The sequence below is a fragment of the Drosophila subobscura genome, chromosome O (genome assembly GCF_008121235.1).
Source record: "Drosophila subobscura isolate 14011-0131.10 chromosome O, UCBerk_Dsub_1.0, whole genome shotgun sequence".
In the NCBI taxonomy this organism is placed as follows: Eukaryota; Metazoa; Arthropoda; class Insecta; order Diptera; family Drosophilidae; genus Drosophila; species Drosophila subobscura.
Window position 1 is genome coordinate 5,953,662 of NC_048533.1, and position 22,219 is coordinate 5,975,880.

Below are 22,219 nucleotides of genomic sequence, written 5' to 3' on the forward strand. Positions count from 1 at the left end.
AAGAAGCTGTTACACGTACTTGACTGGAGCGGATGGGCAAGAAGGTGGCATGTAAATTTTTCAACACAGTGAGCACAATAAACATTTGCACATGGCCGCAGGATAACATCCTCTTCATGGGTGTGACACTGTATGTGTGCGTGTGTGCCTGGGACATCCTGGGACACGCACATGGCCATGGATGGCATGGCATTCGAGGCACGCAACCATTTGTGCCACAGGCAGCAGCACGAGGACAATATCCTTCAGGTAAAAGTCCTGTTCAGTCCATTATCGGCCACAGGGCTTATTCTGGTATCGTTTTCATTGGGTTCTTCGTCTCCCCCATTTTAATTTGCACTTTTGTGCCCCTATGTCTATTCTCTTCATAAATATGCGTATAATTATCTTTGTATTCAATGTCACTTTGTCCGATTGTTTGGCAGCCTCTTGATGGCCTCAACAACTACACATATGCTCACATTTTGTTTGTCTTTATCGTTTGTGTGTGTCTATTGGCCGATGTGTCTGTGTGTGGGCTAGTAATTAGCCAGAAAGTGCTGCTGTTGCCATTAGGAGGAGGAACCGTTTAATGAGAAGTTGTCAGACTCCCACCAGACAGACACCGACACCGATACTGGCACTGTTACTGCTACTGCTCTCAGGTTCAGACAAGAGGTCACTGCTCTGTTGCTGAATTGATGCGGCACTCCTCTCTCTCTCTCTCACCCATTGTGTGTGTCTGACAAGAGTCAATTGTATATGAAATAAACATATTAAGACTATGGGTACGAGGAGGGGTAGGAAGAGGACGAGCATAGGTAAATGTGTCTGCCAAACAGTTAAGAACTAAGAACTGCTTTCTCTTCCCTGAAAATATAATTCATCAACGCCAAAAGTTTAAATTAATAACGGCAGTCGAGTCTCAATCAGACATCCATCAGGAGGACATTCTCAGGAGGCTCAACTAGCGAACATTAATTAAATTAGCCAATTAAAAGTTTTAGGGCCAGCCTACAAATCTCCGGATGAATATGTTTGTTCCAGCATCAATGCCAAAAGCCGACGGAAACTTTTGCCGTGATCCCCCAAAGCAAATCACTTATGCCGGGGCATAGCGGAGCGACGATTATTCAAAATGAAATAGGCATAAAAGCTGTAGAAACTTACCCCAAAAACACACGCAGACACACAAACCGAATATTGATTTAGCGGTGATTTAGGCTTTTAGTTTATGGTTTTGGCACTGTTGCTTCTTCAGTTTATGGCTTCGTTTCTTGGGTAATTTCGGAAGTTCACATCTTTTAAAACTTGAGTGCTGGAGGCTTGGGCAAAGACCTCATTGCCGTCGCCTCAAAACCAAATAACTTAAAGGGATTTTTTTGATAGGATTTTGTTTTCTGTTTTTATTGCTTCACTTAAAATTTATATTATTCTTTTGTCTATAATGAATATTTGAGTTTTGGATGAATTATTAATTATTTGGCTTGAGTTTATTTGGTGTGTCTCCTCTTTGGCGGATGCTGCTGCTGCTGTTGCTGCTGAGTTGTGGCACACTGCTTCGTTGAGTTTGAACTGAGCTCAAGTCCTGCCTGGCACTCGCTTTTATTGGCCGCCAGAAGGAAACCCACCACGAAATAGCGGGACAGACTGAGGGGGGCTGCCGCTACTGCCTGCCTGCCCGGCTGACTGCCTGGCTGCCATGCGCCCGAAAGGATACAAATATTTACAGGTGCCTGTGTGGGAATGAGACGGGGTCTGCCATTGGGGTCTGCTCTGGGTCTGGGCTTAGCTGAAAGGCGGCAGTGCACGAAAAGCTCTCATTTTTACAAGATGTGTGCGTTTCCACTGAGAGAAAGTTTGCGAGGCAACTTGGAACAATTGGAAATGACAAGAGAAACTTATATTCAGCACAGTTATAGCTTCTAAACGATTTATGCCATTAGAAAATGGAAATGTTAATACATATATCGATGTAGTTTTGCATATATTATTTGAATTATGGGATAAATTATGGTACAGATACATTAAAGAACATAGAAAATTGGTTATTCTTTTTTATTTATCTACATTCATCCCTTAAGTATTATCCATTGATTTCTTCTTTTTCTGATAATCTGACAACCCTGAAAGGAAAAAGCTTTCCTTTGCTCTCTCTTTATGAAGCGAAGCTTTCACGTTTCAAAACAAACCACCCACACAGCATCACCATACTCTCGGGGAGCGCGCACATGGCCGGATGCCGAGTTCTACAACTTTACAACTGTGGTGAGTTTCCCTGCCCATTCTCCACTAACAACACGTCGCGTGCGAGTGGGCTAAAAGAAGAAGAGTCCACCGAAAGAACCTTCGGCAGCGGCTTAAGCCAAAACAAGGAGAGATAAAAGTTGCTGGTTGATAGACAGAGATAGATAGAGAGAGAGAGAGAGAGAAAGCGTAGGAGAAGACTACGATGAAAACAATGCAAACAAAAATTTGCGCTTTTACGAGCAACGCAACCATCATCAACATGAGCATCAACATCCATTCGCATCCCAGCATCCCAGCACCTCCCCTGAAATTACCGGTCGTCATTCTTTCTTTTTTAGCGGGCATCGTGTCTTATCCTTTCTTTTGCCTCAACTTAGAACCGAGCCCAAAAGTTGGACCTTTTGGACATGCTTTTCTCACGCCTTGCGTATTTGTCTGGCACGCGTACACTCGTAGTTTTCTCCGCATTTTCTTTATTTTTATTAGAGTTTACTATGCAGGCAGGAGCAGCAGCAGCAGGAACAGTAGCTGTAGGCAACAAATTGCCAGCCGTTTAAGCCACTTGGGCGCAACATGGCGTATGCGTAATTATAATTGAAATTTCGTGCCTACAGTTAATGAGTTCGCTCCTTGGCATAGTCCTTGGACGTAAATGTCTAAACGGTGTTATTAACCTTTTAATAAAGAGCCACCTTAAGGTCTATTTATCGAGCATCAAACGGAATTTTTAATCAAAATAACTGACGCTGTAAGGTGGTTCCGTGGTGATTCCAAAGTGTGGTTCCTTGGTGGTTCCTTGAGGCGTGAAATGCCAGGGGCAATTGGGCCGTTATCATGGCAACAATGTAACTTTTTGCGCCCACCTGTGCTCTGCTCTATTCTGCTCTGCTCTGCGGTTGTATCAAGCGATCTGTGGGGGCAGCAGCAGCATTTATTCCTGTCCTGTTGCATAATGGAAATGCGTCAGCGAAGACGCAGCTACATGCATTTTACCCCCCACCTCCCCCAACAGCAAACACGACATAAGATTGTATAAACATAAAAGCCGTACATGACGCATACGCAATATTTGTGGGGGAGCCTCTTCATAACCAAGCCGCTGAAATGCTCAAGTGCTTCGCCGTTTGTTACGAAAGTTTGCAAAATAATTGCATTTGCGAGAGTTTTGTATATGCGGGTTGCATGTTGCATGTTCTGATGATGAACCATTGACGTCAGTCTTGGGGTTTCGCCATAAATGGAAAGCCCTCTTCACTGTAGGATTGGTTAACAAATGAGGATTGAAGTATTGGGGTTTAAGTTTGCGTTGGGTAATCCGCTTAAGAGGTCTTGGGTTGTTTACAGAAAAATGATTCTTGTATAAACCTCGACTTTAACTTCAGCCTTGACCATAAATTATTGATTTGTCTGGTCAATTAGTCTCGTTAATGTGATTAATGATGGGGGTGGAGCACGAGCCTGGGCATGCTAGACCCACAATTGAATCAATTTGACATTGAAACAAGAGCCGCTGGCTCAGGCCGGAGCGGCCGTTGGAAGCCCGCTCGATTTATTGAGTCACTAAAAGCAAAAGCCATTGCAATCAGCCCCATAACCTTTAGGCAACCCAAAATTGTAGCTCGCTCGCCCCCCGCTCTCGCTCTCTGCCTCTCTGATTCTATTACAGGATGGCATTGTATGTGGGGGCTGAATTTTAAAAGCATTCATTATGACTGCCATAGAGAGAGGGTAGTGCACGCAATAAACCAATTTCGGCGTCTGTCTCACCTGTCTGCTGTCTTCTGTTCTGTCCCTGACTCTTACTATTTTTCCGCTACCCCTTGCTCAAGCTGTTGCTACCGTGCAGCACCTGCACAGCTCGCTCTCGCTCTTTCTATTCATGCCACATTGAACCTTTCATTGTTTTGCTTTCAAGTTGCGCGGTAATTTCATTTGGTAATTGTATCCTGCAATTTGCTTTTGCTCTGGGGGCAATTTGATGGAGAAAAAACCCAGCCCGCAGCTGTAAAATGCTAAAGTTCATAGAGTGGCGGGAGCTGTAGCACCCAGCCACAGGAAAAGAAGGCACAATGAGTGGGAGGCACAGACAGATCCGGAATGGCATCCATCAAAATGCATTGGAACGCAGCCAGCATTGAATTCATTAGCGGAAAATGGCGAATTAAAAGCACTTATCATCTCCGGTGAAATCACCAAAAGGGAAAGCAGTTTCCCCGTAAAGGACTTATCATCTCTGGCCCGCTATACAGAGGGCTCTATAATCTGCGTTTCCCTCCATGGAGGGACCCTTTATCCGCAGCTCGCTCCCTATGGGCTCTCTATCATCCACGCTTACCCCCATTGAGAATTAAGTTACCTGGAATCGGAACCCCTGAACAACAACATCGTCATGCAATAGGGGGACCTTGGCATTATGTATCTATTCGCAGCGTAATCAGATGGCAGGTTTCTCTCATTTACGTTGCCATTTGATGAGCTTTGATTAGCAGCGTAGCAACGTTTGCCGTATAATTCTTGCATTCATCTTAAAACTTACCTTCTCATCCTTGGCATAGAATAAGTTATTTCGCTTCAGGCGAAAGTAGCGACGTCGCCAGCGCTGAAAGGACCAGGTGTGCTTCAGCAGGAAACCCTCTTTAATGATGGCAGACTAGAGAAAGTACAGAGAATAGATACGATTATTTAAACACTGAGTAGAAGTAGACGTTTCCACTTGGTTAGAACAACATTTATACCAATGGCAATTAGCCATTGATTGCGCTGACACTGCACTTCACACTAGAGAGTCAATAATAATGAGTGCCTTGGCATGTCACTGCGCTCAGAGGGACATTAGACCTGGACTTGGACCTGGACATGGAACCCACTCCGGTCCGGTCCGCTCTGTGGTGCCACCCGTCAATTGCAATCTACAGCTGGATGTCAACCATAATTGGCTGCAGGCTAACAAAGGCCAATGGCAAGTGTTGCTGTATGGATCTGTGGCTCTGTGGTGTGTATGTATGTATGTGGTGGCAACAATATGGTCAGCAATCAATTGTGCAAACAAAGGCCAATCACACTCAACCACAGCCACATTTTTCTCCCCCATTCACAGTTATTTGCGAGTCGCGGACAAAAGCGAATGCCACGGGACAAAGGGGGAAAGTGTTGCGAGGGTAAAAGCGAAATATAAAAGTGTAAATAAGCATCGGGGCCAGAAGGCGTCTAAAGTGACAATAATCTGGGCCAATTATACGACAAATAAACCTTTTGATTTGAGCAAATTGTGCGACTTGGTCAACTTCTCTCTCAGAGCACTTCAGGAATCGATGAGAATGGGAATGAGAATGGCAAAAGGACTGGCCATGCCGCTGGCTGAAAAGCGCACAATTGCAATCCGTTTAAGTTTCGTTTCAACCGGATCAAGCGCAATTTACTCCCTCTCCTTTTTCTGCCACCCGTGTATATTCTCGCATTCCGTATCCTTGGGGGCTAAAAGGAAATTCAACGTCAAATAATAATGGAAAAATCTTTAGAAGAAATTGCAACGAATCAAGTTGTAGGAAATTCCATTTGATTTCATTTTCTCCATTCTGTTTGTGCAGCAAAATCGAAGACATAAAAGCGGAAAGGTTTGCGCAGCTAGGAAGAGTGGCCAACTAAAAGCTCTTTAATGGCCAGCTCTGACTTTAATTGTACTTAAAATGTAGCACTGAAATTCGAAAGAATTTCGACTGGCACTTAGGTTGAATGACCGAGCCCGAGCCCGTACAAAAGCAAAGGAAAATTCAATTGAAAATTTACTCCTCCCGCCTTCCAAACTGTGACTAAAAATCAAAGTAACGGTGCTATCATATCAAGATCAATCATCGTCAATCAATCATTCTGTGTGCCTGGCCATGGCTACACATCAAGTATACGCCAAAGTGGCTCCGGCCGAAAGCCGACAAAGGCATCGTCCATCAGGGGCAGAAGACCAAAAGATGATGATGATAAGCAAGTTTGAAATTTTTCGTTAGCCGGGTATTGATTTTGATTTAATATTACCTATTGGTCCCTTGCCCCCTACAACCCCCACATTTCTGTCTTTTTTTCTTTTTCTCTGTCACTTTTTTTTAGAGGTAAAAAGATACAAGATAAATAGAAAGAAGGACCGGTTCAGGATGCATAGATATGGATATGACTTTCCCTTGTTGGTTTCTCAGTCACGCAGCCCAAAGAATACGAACAAATTTCCCACACTTTTTTTATTTGGTTTTGCTTTTACTTTACTTTTCCTTTGATTTCGTTAGCTTTTGTTTTGCCTTTCCTTTGGGTATCCTTAGCTGCTCCTTCTTTTATTGCCTCCTTTGCCACATTATGTATTAGGATTATGCTCTGTTTTCTCGGATATCGACTCTTTCGTTTGCCTTTGCTCTGACTTTTTGATTTTTTTTTGGTGCCTGAAGTTTATAGAAATTAGCTGTTGGATGGGCGAAGGAGCGAAGAGCACATCCTTGGAAGGCTCACGTGAGCAAGAAACAGTTGGCCAATTGTCTGTGTAAATAGTCGTAAATAATTCAAAAGTTCTTCTTCACCAGGCACGTGGCACGGGAAGGAGTGAGTTGAATGGGTCTCGAGGATATTGCGGCAAATGTCTGTAAAAGTAGGGGTCCAAATAAAAGCAGTCGACAGACAATGTCAATCCAAGACTTTTTGCTTTGTTTATTTTGTACGTTTTTCTGTATTGTTGAGAGCTGAGACCTGCAGTAATTGGCCTGGCATTGGGTAAGGAATTAAAGCTAATAGAAGCATTTAATTTAAATCGCATTTACTTGGAATATTTAATGTAGATTTAATTTTACTAACATTTTAATTCAGCTAAAGCAGAAACTATTCTTTGTATGGAGGGCAGGGTTTCTGTGGTTATGATCCGCACTGTCTGACAACTGTTGAGGTTTTCCTGCAAGTCTGCTTTCTCTTCTCTTTGCCATCTCTATTGTTCTACGAGTATTCGTTATTCTCTGCCGGTGTTTTGTGCGCCAACCAAAAACGCCTGCCATCCAGCTCAAGCACTAAGAAGCTTTTGTTTAACGTTTTGCTTATTGTTTTGCGGTTTGACATATGTAACCTCCCCCTTCACCACACACACCCACATGTGTATATATGTGTTTGTGTGGTGATGGGGACCACGCCTCCATCTCTATAGGGTGGTACTTGAATGTTGCTTGTCTGTCACAATCAGGCAAATGTGTTTTGTTCAGTCGTCAAACGAAATAAATCACAAATAATAAATGCCTACACTTAAAGCACAAATTGCAAACGTATAAAATGGAGGAAAAATATTTGCTAGAATTTATTTATTTGCTCTCATACATTCGAGTGTTCCCAAGAGAGGTCAAGAGACTGCCTGGGCAACTGGACTAAAAATACAATCAAAATCCTTTTCCAAAAGGCCACGGTGCAGCGATGCGTATAATTAACATCAAATGGCCAGAGCAACGCGGCGGAAATCCCATCTCCTCGACAAGGATATGGGGCGGGGGTTTGAACTTTTGCCCCTGAACAAATTATTCAAACGACGCGTGGTCTGCGGGGATAATGATGGGTGGAAAGGAGGGAAGGCTTTTGTGAGGAAGTGCGTCGAATGCTTCAAAGTGACACCAAAACCATAAAGAACTTAATTGAAGCTTTCCTCAGGCTTCCTCTTTTCTCCAACATTTTCGCGGAGTTTTTTAGGGGCTTTCCGTTCCTTTCAGTCTTTCTTTTTCCTTGCTTTATTCTTTCATTTGAGAGCCGCTGGGCAACTATGGCAACATTTAATTAAAATATATGAATGGTTTAATGGCCTTATTTTCTTTTGTTTTTGCTGTGGACTTTATGGTTGAGGTGATACTCTGTGGCAGCGCCTGAAAGTCTGATGTTCGAATCAAATTATGATAATTTTGGCAGCAGCTTTGGGCGTCCCTTGATCTATGCGACAGATGACACTTGAAATGCGGCATTAAAATATTCAGCAACTTCTTGAACTGCGCCTCTGACCTTTGCCAAACGCCACTGCCAGCGGCACTGGCGCCACTTGCAACATAAACCCTCTGGCACACGCACGCAACGCCCTATGGCTGCCCTCCACCCACCGCACTCTTTTGCGTGGCATGCAACTTCCGCTCCAGAAACTTTAGAGCTGACGCTCTGCTGCATCGCTGCATGGCTGACAAAGCCATGGAGGACTCTTTTCACAGCGGCCAAGTGCAGGCTGTGTGTGCCAGAGGGAAAGCGCCAAAGGGAAATTGGGTCTAGCAACTGACGCAGGAATACTGCTGCCAGAGCTACTATGTCAGAGGAAAACTGTCAGGAAGTTCTCTTCCAAAAGGAAGACTTTCAGAGTGAGACTTCGAAAAGAGAAACTTCCAGGGGATTACGACCAGGAGAACCTCTACCAAAGGGAAACCTGCCAGAGGCACAATTCCAGCTAACAGACTGTGATGAGGGAAACTCCCAGAGAAAGCTCCTGCCAGAGGAAACACTGCCAGCGGGAAACAGCGACAGGAAACCCTGCCAGAGGGAAAGGAAACTAGCAATACTCACCAGATTATTGTTGCGCTTGGTGGACATGCGACGCTGGAAGAGGCGTGCCGGCTCCGTTTCAATTTCCGACTCCGACTCGGTGTCGTCGCCATCTCGACTAATCGAAATGATCGGTATGATGGGCACTGGCGAGAGGCTGCCAGAGCTGCAGGCACTGCTCCTGCCACTGGAGAGGCTGCGTCCACTCCTCGGGCTGCGGGGACTGGCCACGTGGAGGGTGTCCAATTTTAAGTGGGCCATTGTCGGGCTTCGCTTACATTTACGTTCACGTTTACTTTTACGTCTACGTCCACGTTTTTTCTTATTGGCGTTGTGAAATTCCTTTGCATACTTCCAGGCGGGTGGCGACGGCTTCCTTGGGGCAACTGTCACGTTGCAAGGACACGCCAAACAGCACGCAGAGCGTTGAATAAAAATAAAGACGGGAACCCTGCTTAGAGTGGACGCACCAGTAGCCGCAGGTGGCAGTCCCCCAGTGACTTTCCGTGCTTATGTAAAAAGTTGCCAGGACACAACACACACAATGGATATACACCCCAACCTCTAGGATCTGTGTGCGTTTCTATGTCCTTTGTTCGGTTGCTTAAGGGTCGAACTTTTCTGGTCCAAGAGTGGCTTATGATATTACAATAATTGATATTACAAACGAGTATATCAATGTCCGTCTGTCCTTTCCTCGTAGCACAAAAAGTGTATACATTCAATATTAATAAATTTAGCAAAAATACTTGCACATAAACACATGTATATACCGTCCAATATCTATGTATATATTAATATATGTATGTATATGTTTTTGTAAATATTTCTTTAAGCAACACTAACTAATTTTGCAATTGGAAATAACTTTAATCAATTCAATTCAATAAATTCACGAGTACGAGTTCGAGTCACGAGTACACCGCCAACATTTAACGCCACATAGAATATTGTCTAGCAAAAAATTGTCGTACACAAAAAACACTCACAATTTACACAGATTCACATTTACGAGTATACAAACATATATTCACGATTACGTTTACAATAATTGAAATTTTCCCTTAATTATTCCCCTCGCCCAACTCCGGTTTATAAAAAAATATTCTACTTTCTAGCACCGCCGCCTGAAGCCTGAAGCTATTGTTCCTTGCTCTTCTTTTTTTCTATTTTTATTTTCTGGTTGGGTTTTCCCTTTCTCCATTCGCTTTTCTTTGGTGTGTTGCGTGAAGCCTGTGTTCTGCTCTGCTCTGCTCTGCTCTGGACTGGATGAGTCGGAGCCGCGCGGCGTACTGTACGAGACCGCAACCCTCACTGTCAGCTGCCGCCGAGTGTGGCACAGAGCTTGGGCCCCAAACGCTAACCAAACGGCACACTCTGTGGCTCCTTGTTGGCTAACTAGGGTTGACAGGATAACTTAAAACAACTTGTGTCTAGTGGGGGTGTTTATATTAAAAATTTGTAGTTAATAATTCTTAAAATTGTAATTACATTTACAATTTTCGTTTTTAGACCATTTTTTAAGCATCTCCGACTGTTGGTGGACCAAAAAGTCCACCCCTTCTATCCATTTCAGATGTTCTCTTTTTATTTATCTCTCACTTCGGAAACGCTGGCAACTCTGCAGCACAAAACAGCAAAGGCAAAATTCATTATCCTGGCCAACAAGTTTTTGTGCTCTTCACTTTGTTGCCCACATTCGTGTGAGAGAGGCTCGTTCCCAAGAATAGAGAGGTAAACGAGGAAACGAGGAAAGAGAGCGTACACACCCACGCAAACAGGCCGAGCAAAACAAAACGCTGGAGAGCGAAAGCGAGGACCAAAGCGCAGACGAGGACAAAGTAAACAGGAAAGCCGAAAAATGAAAATGGAGAGGCACAAATGTCGGCGGAACAGAAGCAAAGTCCCGACAGTGCGATGGGCCACAATTACAAAAGAGTGCAAAAGCAAATTTGTTGAGTGGCAACCCCAGTGGGGTGGATGGGTGGTTCAAGGGCCAAAGGGGTGTGTGCTTTTCCGGCCTTGCGCTTTGGCTTTCACTATTTGTTGTCTGCTGTCGCTGACGCCCTCTCCTCACCTGTCCTGTGTGTGTTTTCCCGGCAACCAGCCCACACATCCCGGCGGGCATTACTCTTTACGCTTGACTGCAGTTCCCTATTTATTTTATTACATTTTCACGTGGCTCACATGCACACAAAAACACACCCACACACACACAACAAATAGATGAAGCAACCATATTTGCCTTCTTTTCCGTTTCCGCCAATTAGGAAAACTGCCAGCTGAGTTCTTAATGCATTTTAAATGCGATTGAGTCACCAGCGAACGGACTTCATGCCTATATTAAACTCAAAATTTAAACTGGCAACAATCCGGAAACTACATAAGCTCTCTCCGTTAAACTATTAATTCAATTTCCGGATTGACAGGCCATTAAATGCATTCACTTTCAGAACAGAGCTCTCTGACCTTTTGGGGCATTATTTTCCTGTAATTGAATGAACGAAAGTTTTCATTAGCAACGGGGGCTCCAGATTATTGATTGGCGATAATTGGATGCATTTCACCCTTCAAAAAGTTTATTCATTTAAGAACTTTAAGCAATATCCATTAGTAAAATATAATTCTGTCCCATCTAAAGTTTAAGTACTGCATGGAGTTTATTGCAAGTTTTTAGTAGATTGTATGCCAACAGCTGACGAATGATGCATGACGCAATGAATAGATAAATGCCAAATAATATTAAAAATAATTGACCTCAGCTTCAGCTATCGTGCTCCACGCAAGAGTCATAGACCCAGTCATGTCTCTCCCCATTTATGTTCTTATCTCTAGCGCCCTTAAAGAGATATTGGAATTACTTTGGAACATAAATTGAGAATGAAAGCACACCTACCCTTGGCATCGTCAGGCAGCGCCTGAACCTCATGCGTTTCCTTCCGTTTGGCCCGCCATTGTCCATTCCAAACTCGTACAGGCATGGCGTGAGCAGAAAGCCGCCCCAATTGGCAGGCATGGGTATATCCGAAGGCTGCTGTCCAAACAGTGAGCCCATTCGCTCGGCCAGCCACTGCAAGACGCCTGATATGCGGGAGGTTGATGCCTGCGACGCCTGTGGGCCATAGGCAAGGCAGAGTTGGACGTGGCGCGGGTACTTGTGAAACTGGTGCAACGCCTGCTCAGCGCTCAGCTGCCGGGCGGTGCCAGCAATGCGAACGCTGCGCATAAGCGGTGCCCAGTTGAAGTGCAGCGACACGTGCGGATTGCTGCTTATCTCGCCCGCCTGTCGACTCCCCAAGTTAGTGTAGAAGGTGATCCCACTGGAGTTCACAGCTTCAATTTTGGTCAGCCGCGTCACCGGCTCGCCGGCCTTGTCCACGGTGGCCATGCACGCCAGTCGGGGTCGCAGCTGTGGCACCTGATGCTGAACAGCCGACAGCCACTGCAGGAAGATCAGGTAGGGCTCCTCGATGGTCTTGCGCTCCTCGCGTGGCAGCGTGCTGGCCCTTCGAAGGCCCGACGATAGACTGCCCTGCCGCAGGCGGCACAGAAATGGGCCCGAGGACAGCGACTCCCACAATTTTGGTAACACAACTGAGGTCATGATTGGAATTTCAATGATCAGTTTTCTAAATGATGTGAAACGAACCGACATGTTGATTTCTAACTTCATATTTATAATAACAATTCAATTTTTCTACTTCTGAGCGCTTTGGAAGACATTGCAAATGCTTTTGAATCTTAACTATTTAGTGTTTACACTTTTTAAGGAGCCAATCTCTCGTAGATCCAACCGTCCTCTCCCCCATGCACCAGCTTGCCGTCGACCTCCGCCTCCGCTCCATCGCCACGTCTGAAACGAATGCGATCGTGCAGACGATCCGTCTGTCCCTGCCAGAACTCTATGAGATTGGGACGCACCAGATAGCCGCCCCAATTGGGCAGGGGTACCTCTCCATCTGGACCTAGTTTGGCTTTGATATCTGCTTCCTTTTCATCCAGATAGCCTCTGGAGGGAATGCGCTGACTCTGTGGGCTGGCAGCGGCTCCGATTTGGCTTGCCCTTGGCCGCTCATGAAAGTACTTGAGGGAATCCTCCTTGGAGATCTTCTCTGCTACTCCCTCGATGCGAACACTGCGTCGGAGAGGCAGCCAGTAGAAGGAAATGGCCACATTTGGATTGGCCAAAATGTCGTCGGCCTTGCGACTCCCGTAGTTGGTGAAAAATGTGAATCCCTCGGCGGTGGCCTCCTTGACCAGAACAAAGCGATTGGAGGGCTTTCCCTCGGGATTCACGGTGGCCAGGGCTGCGGCATTGGGCTCTAGGATCTCCGGCGTCTTAAGAGCCAGCTCCAACCAATCGCGAAACACACAAAAGGGATTCTTTATCTGGATATTCTCCTCCAGAAAGGCATCTTTGCGCTCGCGGTACTTCAGACGCAATGCTGTGGTTGGGGATTCCATAATATATATGATAATTCTCAGTTCTGACCTTAAATCCGTAGAAAACTCACCTGAAAGCTGCACTTCTGTCTGTCCCTGGCTCATCTTTCGCACTGTCTGCAGCAGTCGCACTGTTTTTATGGAGTTATGGGGGTTTAGTTAGTTTTTGCGCTTACGACCACAGGGTCACGTACTTGTTGCAAGGTTAGATCTCACGATTAGTGGTTGCCAAAACGTTATCTTAAGTGCTTATTTAATGTATTATTGTTTTAGCTTGAAAGCTGTCACCGATTTATCGATAAGGCATACCGTACGACCCTCAAAAATATACCAAATACTGTATTCTCAATTTGAAAATATACCATACATTTTTAATAATTTTCCTTGATTTTGATGTTCTATTTAGTATTACTAGCTACTTAGGATTCTCAGCGTTAAAACTATAATTTTATCCGCTTTACCAATAAATTCTTCACAAGATTGTCTTCTTTTTATGACTTATTTTTATTGTAATGTCTCCAAATAAAGTTCAAATTTAAAAAAAGTCAACAAATAAGAATAACATAAAACCTTACGTGAGTGGGAATGCAGTGTTACGTTATTTGTCAACTTGTGAAGGTTGCGCCAGTCACAAGCAGAAGTGGAAAAATTGTTGCTTGACAACGGGTACTATTATGTGTCGCATGCCTTTGTTTACCCTATTTTTAATTATTAATACATAAATTATGTTCTCAGAACTGCTCTTAAACATTAATAATAACTTTTTCTTGGAGTGACATGTTTTTATTCGTTTTATATGTTTCCTATGCATGTACAGACATATGTATGTACATATATATCTGTCTAGATTTTTTCTCGGTATCTACATATAATGTGGACAATTTCGTTGAGATGGATCTCCCGCACAGATTGACTTGTTTTTGCATTGTTGGGAGCCTGAGATTTCCAACAAATCCTTAATTCGAGGATATATATTCTGCAAAAGGTAAAAAACGTAAGTAGAAATGGAATTTTAAGTAAGTGGGAATGGAATAAAGACATAAAAACAAGTAAACCAATACAAATAAAATAAAGACATACATAAACAACCCTCATGAGTGAGACAAGTCTCCCTACGGATAAAGAAGGACCTTTGAAATACAAGCGTAATGGAGTAGGGGAGTATGGGAGTAAGTAAAATTCATTTTAATAGAACGAGGAAAATCATTAAATATGCCATTATATACCGATATTCCCTAAGTATACATTAAAGTAATTTCCGTTGTTAAAATATCCCGAAAAGTTTATAATAGATGGTCACCCTGCTTGAAAGTGCAATGCACAGCTGATTGCTGCGCAGAGTTGCCACTTGAAAGAGATACCATTTGTTAGTTCACAAAATGTACAATGTGAGAGATTATCTACAGGCGGCAGTGAAGCTTAAATTGTGTAAAATAGATGTCGAATTTACATTTTTGTGGGAAACTGATTCTTATCAAATTATAAATACGGAAAAAGCTTTGGAATAAACTAAATCTAAAAATGAATGATTAATTGTAAATTGATTTTTCAGTTACTCGAAAGTGCATTTTATAGGAAATAATGGACAACATTTTATTTTACAGGCTTAAACATTTAGTTCTTTAAAAAGAAAGAAAGCAACGAAAAAGGTCCAAACGAAATGTCAAAAAATCTGTACAAAAACAAACAACACGTGCGTGAGAGTGATTCTCTCTATATTTTGTACTCTTTCTGTGGAAATTTGTTTCTCTCTGCGTGTCTTTTTGGCAGGGGTTGTTGCCACTATTGGGGGCTTGGAGTCCTGCGACGATGATGCCATACGGATAGAGTAAATCCAACACGAACGGCTGCTGGACGTGTGCCGTGTGCGAAACGAGTGCGGAGCGCAAGCGAGAAATTATAGAGAAAGGCCAGACGACAGGCAGAGCGGGGCAAGGAGCATTCTAATTCCGAGAAAAAAAGTTAAAATTAACAAGGATATTTATAGATATAGCCGCCAAGAAGAAATCAGTGCAGTTTCAAGTGTTTTCGTGTGGCTGTGAAAAAGTTGTAGGACCCACAGGCAGGCGCAAAGTAGGTTAAAGCGGTGCGAGGGGGCTACGCATAGCAGCAAAAGTCAGTGAGAAAGCAGAGGCAATTTTTTTTGGCTTTCCCTTTAGCCATATTTTGGAGGTCGGTGTCGGTCGGTTGGTCGGGTTGGTGGTTTCTGTGGCTGGAGCTGCATGTGTGTATGCCGCAGGGGCAAGAGAAACTGCAGATGCAGTGCGAGTGCAACAACAGCAACAACAAAGGCGACAACAAAAGCGAAATGCAAATGGCTTGATATCAAATAGCAAATGAACTTCGTATTTCTAAACATTTCAATTGATATTCTCTAACCAAAATCCAACAACAACAACAAAAGTGATATTTTCTACGACTGTGGCTTGATTTTTGCACAGTACAAAAAACACAAACACATAAAATACAAATAGAGTGACAGAGGGGAGGGAGCTGACACAGACACCGCACAACCCACACCACCCACACACACGATAACTATATAGCAATATATGCCAATTGAGTGCCTTATATCATTTGATAATAATCCACAAGGTGTCTACTATGCCGGACAGGAGCTATCTGGCGTTGTTGATCTCAGCGTCGATGCCACCAAGCGGATCAAAGGTGAGCAGTACAAAAAAGGGAATGATGATTCGGTTGGGGGTTTCCCTTGTCTTGATGTGCATCCATAAATTCGTTCAATATTAATTCTTGAATTGAAATTAATTCAATTTTATATTCTTGATAATTTCATAACCTTCATGACTCACGGGGCAGTGTATGAATGATGCGGAAAAGCACTTAACATTTTAGTTGCATTTAAATGCACGAAGGACACGAACTAATGCCATTATTAAAATGTATCTGGGGAGCCCCACCGACGCCATTTTGTATGTGCCATGCAATTAATCGTGGTTCCTGCCGGAACAGGAGAGGGGGTTACGGTTTCTTCTACGGCTATGGCTATGCCTCCCCATCGCCCTGTTGGCCCAATGCTTAGTTAGAGCTTGTGGTACTGTTTCGGTTCGTTTATGTGCTGTGTGCTTTCTTTTTGGCAGGCCGCCATTTTTATTTATCCATGAACTCGTTAAAGGCGTGGCTGGTGTGTCTACGGCGATGACTACTCATGACGATGACGATGATAATGATGATGATGTTGTTTGCCGGACTGCAATTTAATTTGGGAGCAACCTTAGTCATAGTTTTTAGGCACTGTTTTTGACCTGGTTTTCTCTCTGTCGCTTCGTCTTTTTCTCTTCCAAGGCATCCACGTCACTGTCAGCGGTTATGCCAAGATACGCTGGATAAAAAAGGGATATCCGCGCGATAGCGAGCGCGCCATGTGCCGTGCCTATCGATCGTATCTGTCATCGAGATCGTATGTGCTGGGATCGTGCGCGAGCAACTCGTTTATCGACTGGCCCGCCGGCGAATACTCGTACACATTCCATGTCATCCTGCCCGACAATCTGCCCACATCGTTCGATGGCAAGTATGGACAGATACACTACGAGATCATAACGACGATCGAGCGGGCCGGCCGATATCCAAAGGTCTTCAAGCTGCCATTTACCGTGATACAACCATTAGACCTGAATGCCGATGCTATATACAGAGTGAGTGTAGTCTCTATGGGATAATAATTGTATATTTTGTATTGGATCTGTATCTGTGCTTTAGGTGCCCTTGGAGATCCTCGATCGCAAGCGTTTCTGGAGCTTTTGCTGCCCCACGGGACCGCTGACTGTGAAGTTCTCAACACCCTACTGCGGCTATGCCCCGGCCAGAAGATCCACTTTGTGCTGTACATCAACAACGAGTCCTCCATCGACATCACCGAGTGTGAGGTGAAGCTGAAACAGGAAGTCAGCTATGAGTCGCACGATCCACATCACGAGTATCGCTACGACAAGCATCTGATAGCACGAAAGCAGTTCGGGAATGTCCTGCGCTGGTCGAGGAAGGTTTACAGGGGATTCTTGGATCTGCCGTCAATACCGCCAACATCGGTGAAGCCCACATGCCCCATTAGTGTTAACTATTCGATTAAGATCATTGTCAATCCAACGGAGTTCCACTGGAAGCTGAAGCTAAAGATCCCCCTGACCATTGGCAGCATACCGATCATGGATGGACCGGAGGCCCTGCTGCGCTTCAATCGACAGCAGCAACAGCACCAAGTAGTTAGTCAAAATTTACAAATGTCAACGCAACAACAAAGGCCGCGACACAGAGATCGGGATAGGGATCGCGATCGGGATAGAGATCGGGATCAGAATCAGAGGACGCCAACCGCACAGCAGAGACAACATTTGAGTAGCATCACGAATAATAACAACAATCATGGACGTCTAGTGGGTGGACTACTGCCGACCAATAGCAATATGAATATGATAGTGAATGTCAGTCCAACGCCCACGAGCTCCACACCCTCATCAACGCCAACAACTGCCGCCCTTAGGCCTCAAATGGCCTCCATGCTGCCTGCGATATTGGTGACCAGCGATAGCGATAATCCTCCCGATTATATACCAATGAGTAAGTTTCTTCAACCTGCATAGATCTTCATTTTCTGATGGGATATATCTTTGTTTTAGTGCCTCCCTCGTATGAAGATGCCATGGCTCTGAGTGAGAAATTCAGCGATGATACTGAGTTCTTAACAAACGTTAGCATGAGCAGCATTATGTCCGCTCAGGCTGATGTTACCACAAGTGAGCCCTTTAAGCCGCGTTATCCGGTCTATTACGAATATGAGACACCGACCATACCGCCCGGTAGTGATGATTCCAATGAATCCGACACATAAAACATCCCCTCCAAAAAACAAAAACCAAAACCAAATTGTTTACAAAAACTGCAAAAAGAACCAAAGCAAAAAAAAAGAAAACGAAAACAATTGAATGAATGGCTGAGTGGCATTTTCTAAAGCAAATTCTTATTTTATTCCATTACTCAAAAGTAGTTAGAAAATTGTTCGTTGATCTTTTGTATTCTGTTAAAGTATTGAGAAGTCTGTTATCCTTGTCTGCTCGAACATCTTTCGAACTGTCTGTATTTGTCTGATATTCACAAACATGTATGCAGTGATTTGTCTAGCTCTTATCTATTGTTTCTACAAGAAGCTCATCTGTCCGTCTGCTTTGCTGTTCCTATATTTTTGTAGACCTTCAGAGTGCTTTCATCCGAGCCCTTTTTCCGTCCTGTCCTGTCCAAAATCTTCCTGTATTGTAATCTCTTTACTTATCAGAATATTACTTACTCAAATATCATATTTAATATTTATTCGTCTTCTTACTATAAATGAAATTCTGTAATACATTAAATTGCACGTTTTATCATATTTATAATTACATTTAAATATACAATTGTCCAAGTATTTATTCCATTAAATTAACAACAAATTATTGTGCATTTGCTTCAAATGTTTCCATTATTTCCATTACATATATTTCAATGACAAATATATATAAAATATAAAACATTTTAATTTAAAGATTTAAATTTGAATTTCAATTGATATCAAATATATATATATTTAAAATGAAACAAATATCATCATATTGAGAGCGATGCTTTCTTTGAGCATTGTTTAAACCTTAAGCTGAATATATAATAACCGATTTATGATATAAGAATTGCAACATACATATATATATCTTTTTACTCAACTTTCATCTTTTCTTACTATGCATTTTTCTAATAATTAGATGTAAGCCAACTGCAAGGGTTTTTCAAAAATGTGCTTAACTTGTAAATTTGTTCTCTTGTTACCGCTCCCCACAACATGCAACATGCAAACATGCAACAATTTTTGTACCGTCCTTAACCGACCACGACCACGACCACACCCTCAACGACACCTCAACGTCTGCTTCTGAACTCTGATATATGATCCTGATCCTAATACAGAGACGCTTTACGATGAGGCCAATGCTCAGCTGCGCCTCGCCCTGAACCCGGACTCGGCAACGGAGATGGCGACAGCAGCAATGATGGATGAGGAGGTGAACACCAGCACACCGGCAGGAGGAGAGCTGTCCTTTAGCTATGAAAAGAAATGAATAAACAAAAGGAAACACCAAACAACAATTACATATTTACTCGTAATCAAAATATTATAAAAGAAAACGGATCAGATTGGAGATTGGAGATCGGAGATGGAAAATCGAACATTTTTATAGAATCAAAACCAAATAGAAGAAATATAGTATATAAATATATTTTGCAGCAGAGTAAAATCTATCTAGAATAAACCAATTTGAATATGATTTTTATTTTCCTAAATTATTTGAAACTATATATTCTAACTATGCTTTCTAACCTTCACTTTAAACTATGCTTAAATTACACTTTACACCTCAATTCTTGTCTTCCTTTTCTTTCTTGTCTCAACATAAAGAATGGCGTTTCTCATGCATTTCTTTTAACAAAATAAATACAAGATGTCAAAAATGTATACAAAATATGCATAAACAGTGAGCACTGGCCACAAATATATATGAAAGAAAAAACGTAGTCAAGTCATAGAACAAAACACTCTTCTAGGCCTAAGCTAAACGATAAACCAGAACCCAAACCCCAAAACAAATCTGCACAATTTTAACCGAAGAAAAAACTGCAAAAACTACAATTAATATACGAAATTAACATTTTTCCAAATATTCAATGTAACGAATATTAACAAAAGAAATATATATGAGAAATTTACACAAAATTTAGCCAAATTCTTCAACGTTTATTATAATTTCTCATGAAGAATTTTTAGTTGTAGCATCATCATAACCTTTTGGGTGTCTAAACATAAATATTATACACATTATAGAGAAAATATAAAATATACAGAAAGTGAAGTGTCTTTTGCTCTACCTTTATATTTCGATTGTGTGACTCTCCTCCGTATACAATATATACTTTGTACTTCCCTTGATTTTCAAAAGCCAGTCTAACCAGAAATCATGTCAGTGTATTCCTAAGTCTTATCTGTCTTCAATTCGATTAAATCCAAAGTCAATAAAGCAACACACATACATATACATATGTATGTATATGTACTATACCCTAAACAAGAGAAAATTGTATTCCTAGAGTTCGTTGGATTCTCCTTCGTGTTTTTGGGGGGCAATCATTTCATTTGTACCGCCCGAGACAGATATCTCAAACCCTAAGCCGAGTCGTAAACGTAATTTATCTTTATTTCCAGTCCAGCCAAAACAGACGTCGACCCACAAAATCACAAAAAGTAACAACAAAATCTGTTGTACGCGTAAGTACAATTGTGGCATGTGGATAGTGTTTTCAGAGCTCCATCAGAGGCCCCAAGTTGTCGCAGTCACTTGTCAGCCGCCTGTCGACGCGGCCGCACTTCGATTCGCCACAATGTGCTCCCCGAACATTCTCAATCGCGTGTAGTAAGAATAACTTATAGTTCGTTTGTTAATGATATGAAATTTTCCAAGCGATTGACCAGTGAAAATGCCAATAATTTGTGTATTTCATTTATCGCGTGCCGCTGCCGTGTACTACACTGGCGAACAAATTTCGGGCTCCCTCGCAATTAAAGTGGAAGGCAAGAAGCCTGTTCCCGTGGAGGGTAAGTGGCAGCTGCCATTAGGCAAATTAGTTTGTTTTATTTCTGTTGAGATTTGCTGCGTTCGTGAGTGATTAGATAAGAACAGTTAATGGCCTCCCATCGTTCGTACTGATCTCCTACCTTTCGCAGGCATCAGCATCACCCTCTGTGGCATTAGCAATGTGCACTGGCAGGAGTCCCTGGGTGGCCCACCACAAATTGAACATAACGACAGCTCCAGGAGCTGCGTGGAGCCAGCCAAAGTGGACTACAAAGGCAGAAAAGTTCACATAAATCAAGTAAAGAAGTTGACTGGTGTACAACGCCTACTTCCGGGCACAACTCAACTGTGGAACTTTGACTTTGAACTTCCCGACAGTCTGCCAGCCACTTGTCGAGTGGGTCATGGCTCTGTCGAGTATACCCTCCAAGTGATTATCGAACGAAGAAGCAAACATTTCAAGTGCTTCACGCAGCGTTTGGTCATTCGAAGAAGCCTTGCATTTACAGATCTCAAACCGCAAATGAAACAGGATTCAATACTGAGACTTTCCATACCAAGAAGTGTCTTTGTGCCAGGTCAAAGTGTTGCCTATGAGGTGACATCAAAGGATGGCTCTGCTGCCATCACACGCTTGTGCCAGTGTATCAAATATGAGAGTCACAATCCTCAAAGAAAGACAAAGCAAGTGATACGTTGCCTATCAGAGTGCTCTGAGCTCCAAGCCGAACTTCGTCTGCCTTTGACCTCTCCAATTATGACTGATGAAAGGCAGCCACAACCCATAGAAATCAGCTATTACATTGAGACTCTTGAGAGCCACCTGAAACCACCTCTAAGGCAGCCAATTAGTGTGGGAACTTCAGCACCACCTGCCATTTCTACCATTGAATCGTCGCGTCTTTGTTTTGTGAATTTGGGTGAGTATTCACCCCACACCACTTGTATAATGATATCATTAAGCCTGGTCTAATTTAAGCCCTGAGTCAAAGTGAATTGTTTGAGCCAATTAACCAGCTACTGTCCCACAGCTGCTGCTCCCAGGAAAGTGGCGCCCTGGCAATGGGCAAACACTGTGAACGGATTAAATTACTGAAATGCCAGAAGAAACGCTCGTATGTGCAATTGTTGATGCGGTATTTCTATAAAAGATTGCTGCCCTAGCACGTGCCTGACTGGCCAATATCACTAATAATATTATTAAATGTTGTATGCCATGGAATTTCCATGCTTATAATGGTAAACGTTTGCAAATTAATGGAATTTAAATTGAGCCAAAGTGAGGGAATAACCTAAGAAAGGGGAATCGACAGTGGAGTTTCCCATTTAACTCAAAATCTCATTCTCTACTTCGTAATGAATCTTATTGTCACTCCATTAACAGTCTATAAAAGTGGCCAGCA

General features: G+C 42.9%; 5 protein-coding genes across 5 annotated transcripts in view; 2 read left to right on the plus strand and 3 right to left on the minus strand.

Moving 5' to 3' along the window:
• Positions 1-9,767, minus strand: part of LOC117897105 (diacylglycerol kinase eta) — a 44,797-nt gene extending 35,030 nt beyond the window's left edge. The window contains 2 exon segments of the mRNA XM_034805750.1: positions 4,766-4,879; positions 8,779-9,767. Of these exon segments, the coding sequence (XP_034661641.1) occupies positions 4,766-4,879; positions 8,779-9,018 (354 nt within the window). The 5' untranslated portion in view covers positions 9,019-9,767.
• A 1,619-nt stretch (positions 9,768-11,386) lies between these two features.
• Positions 11,387-12,410, minus strand: LOC117897910 (pyridoxine/pyridoxamine 5'-phosphate oxidase). Its single transcript, XM_034806988.1, has 2 exons — positions 11,654-12,410; positions 11,387-11,596 (listed from the first exon to the last, which is right to left on the minus strand). The coding sequence occupies exons 1-2, from the start codon at positions 12,359-12,361 to the stop codon at positions 11,522-11,524; spliced, it is 783 nt and encodes a 260-aa protein (XP_034662879.1). The 5' UTR covers positions 12,362-12,410; the 3' UTR covers positions 11,387-11,521.
• A 6-nt stretch (positions 12,411-12,416) lies between these two features.
• LOC117897911 (pyridoxine-5'-phosphate oxidase) lies at positions 12,417-13,475 on the minus strand. Its single transcript, XM_034806989.1, has 2 exons — positions 13,272-13,475; positions 12,417-13,202 (listed from the first exon to the last, which is right to left on the minus strand). Exons 1-2 carry the CDS (start codon positions 13,303-13,305, stop codon positions 12,523-12,525), a joined length of 714 nt encoding a protein of 237 aa, XP_034662880.1. The 5' UTR covers positions 13,306-13,475; the 3' UTR covers positions 12,417-12,522.
• Positions 13,476-14,780: 1,305 nt separating this feature from the next.
• On the plus strand, positions 14,781-19,927 carry LOC117899400 (arrestin domain-containing protein 17). Its single transcript, XM_034809385.1, is given in 6 exon segments — positions 14,781-15,867; positions 16,507-16,859; positions 16,924-17,017; positions 17,020-17,781; positions 17,841-18,020; positions 19,156-19,927. Coding segments are annotated over 6 exon segments (1,656 nt in total). The 5' UTR covers positions 14,781-15,752; the 3' UTR covers positions 19,308-19,927.
• On the plus strand, positions 18,194-22,011 carry LOC117899408. The gene is made up of 4 exons (XM_034809395.1): positions 18,194-18,204; positions 20,672-20,836; positions 20,966-21,736; positions 21,796-22,011. The coding sequence occupies exons 2-4, from the start codon at positions 20,719-20,721 to the stop codon at positions 21,978-21,980; spliced, it is 1,074 nt and encodes a 357-aa protein (XP_034665286.1). The 5' UTR covers positions 18,194-18,204; positions 20,672-20,718; the 3' UTR covers positions 21,981-22,011.
• The last annotated feature ends 208 nt before the right edge of the window (positions 22,012-22,219 follow it).

Bases quoted from the DNA above. Each gene is read 5' to 3' on its own strand.
- LOC117897910 (XM_034806988.1), bottom strand. From the start codon at position 12,361: ATGACCTCAGTTGTGTTACCAAAATTGTGGGAGTCGCTGTCCTCGGGC. The intron at 11,597-11,653 runs GTAGGTGTGCTT...TATCTCTTTAAG, and splicing joins GCTGCCTGACGATGCCAAGG to GGCGCTAGAGATAAGAACAT.
- LOC117897911 (XM_034806989.1), bottom strand. From the start codon at position 13,305: ATGAGCCAGGGACAGACAGAAGTGCAGCTTTCAG. The intron at 13,203-13,271 runs GTGAGTTTTCTA...CCCCAACCACAG, and splicing joins GACAGAAGTGCAGCTTTCAG to CATTGCGTCTGAAGTACCGC.
- LOC117899408 (XM_034809395.1), top strand. From the start codon at position 20,719: ATGCCAATAATTTGTGTATTTCATTTATCGCGTGCCGCTGCCGTGTAC. The intron at 20,837-20,965 runs GTAAGTGGCAGC...TACCTTTCGCAG, and splicing joins GAAGCCTGTTCCCGTGGAGG to GCATCAGCATCACCCTCTGT. The intron at 21,737-21,795 runs GTGAGTATTCAC...GTCTAATTTAAG, and splicing joins TCTTTGTTTTGTGAATTTGG to CCCTGAGTCAAAGTGAATTG.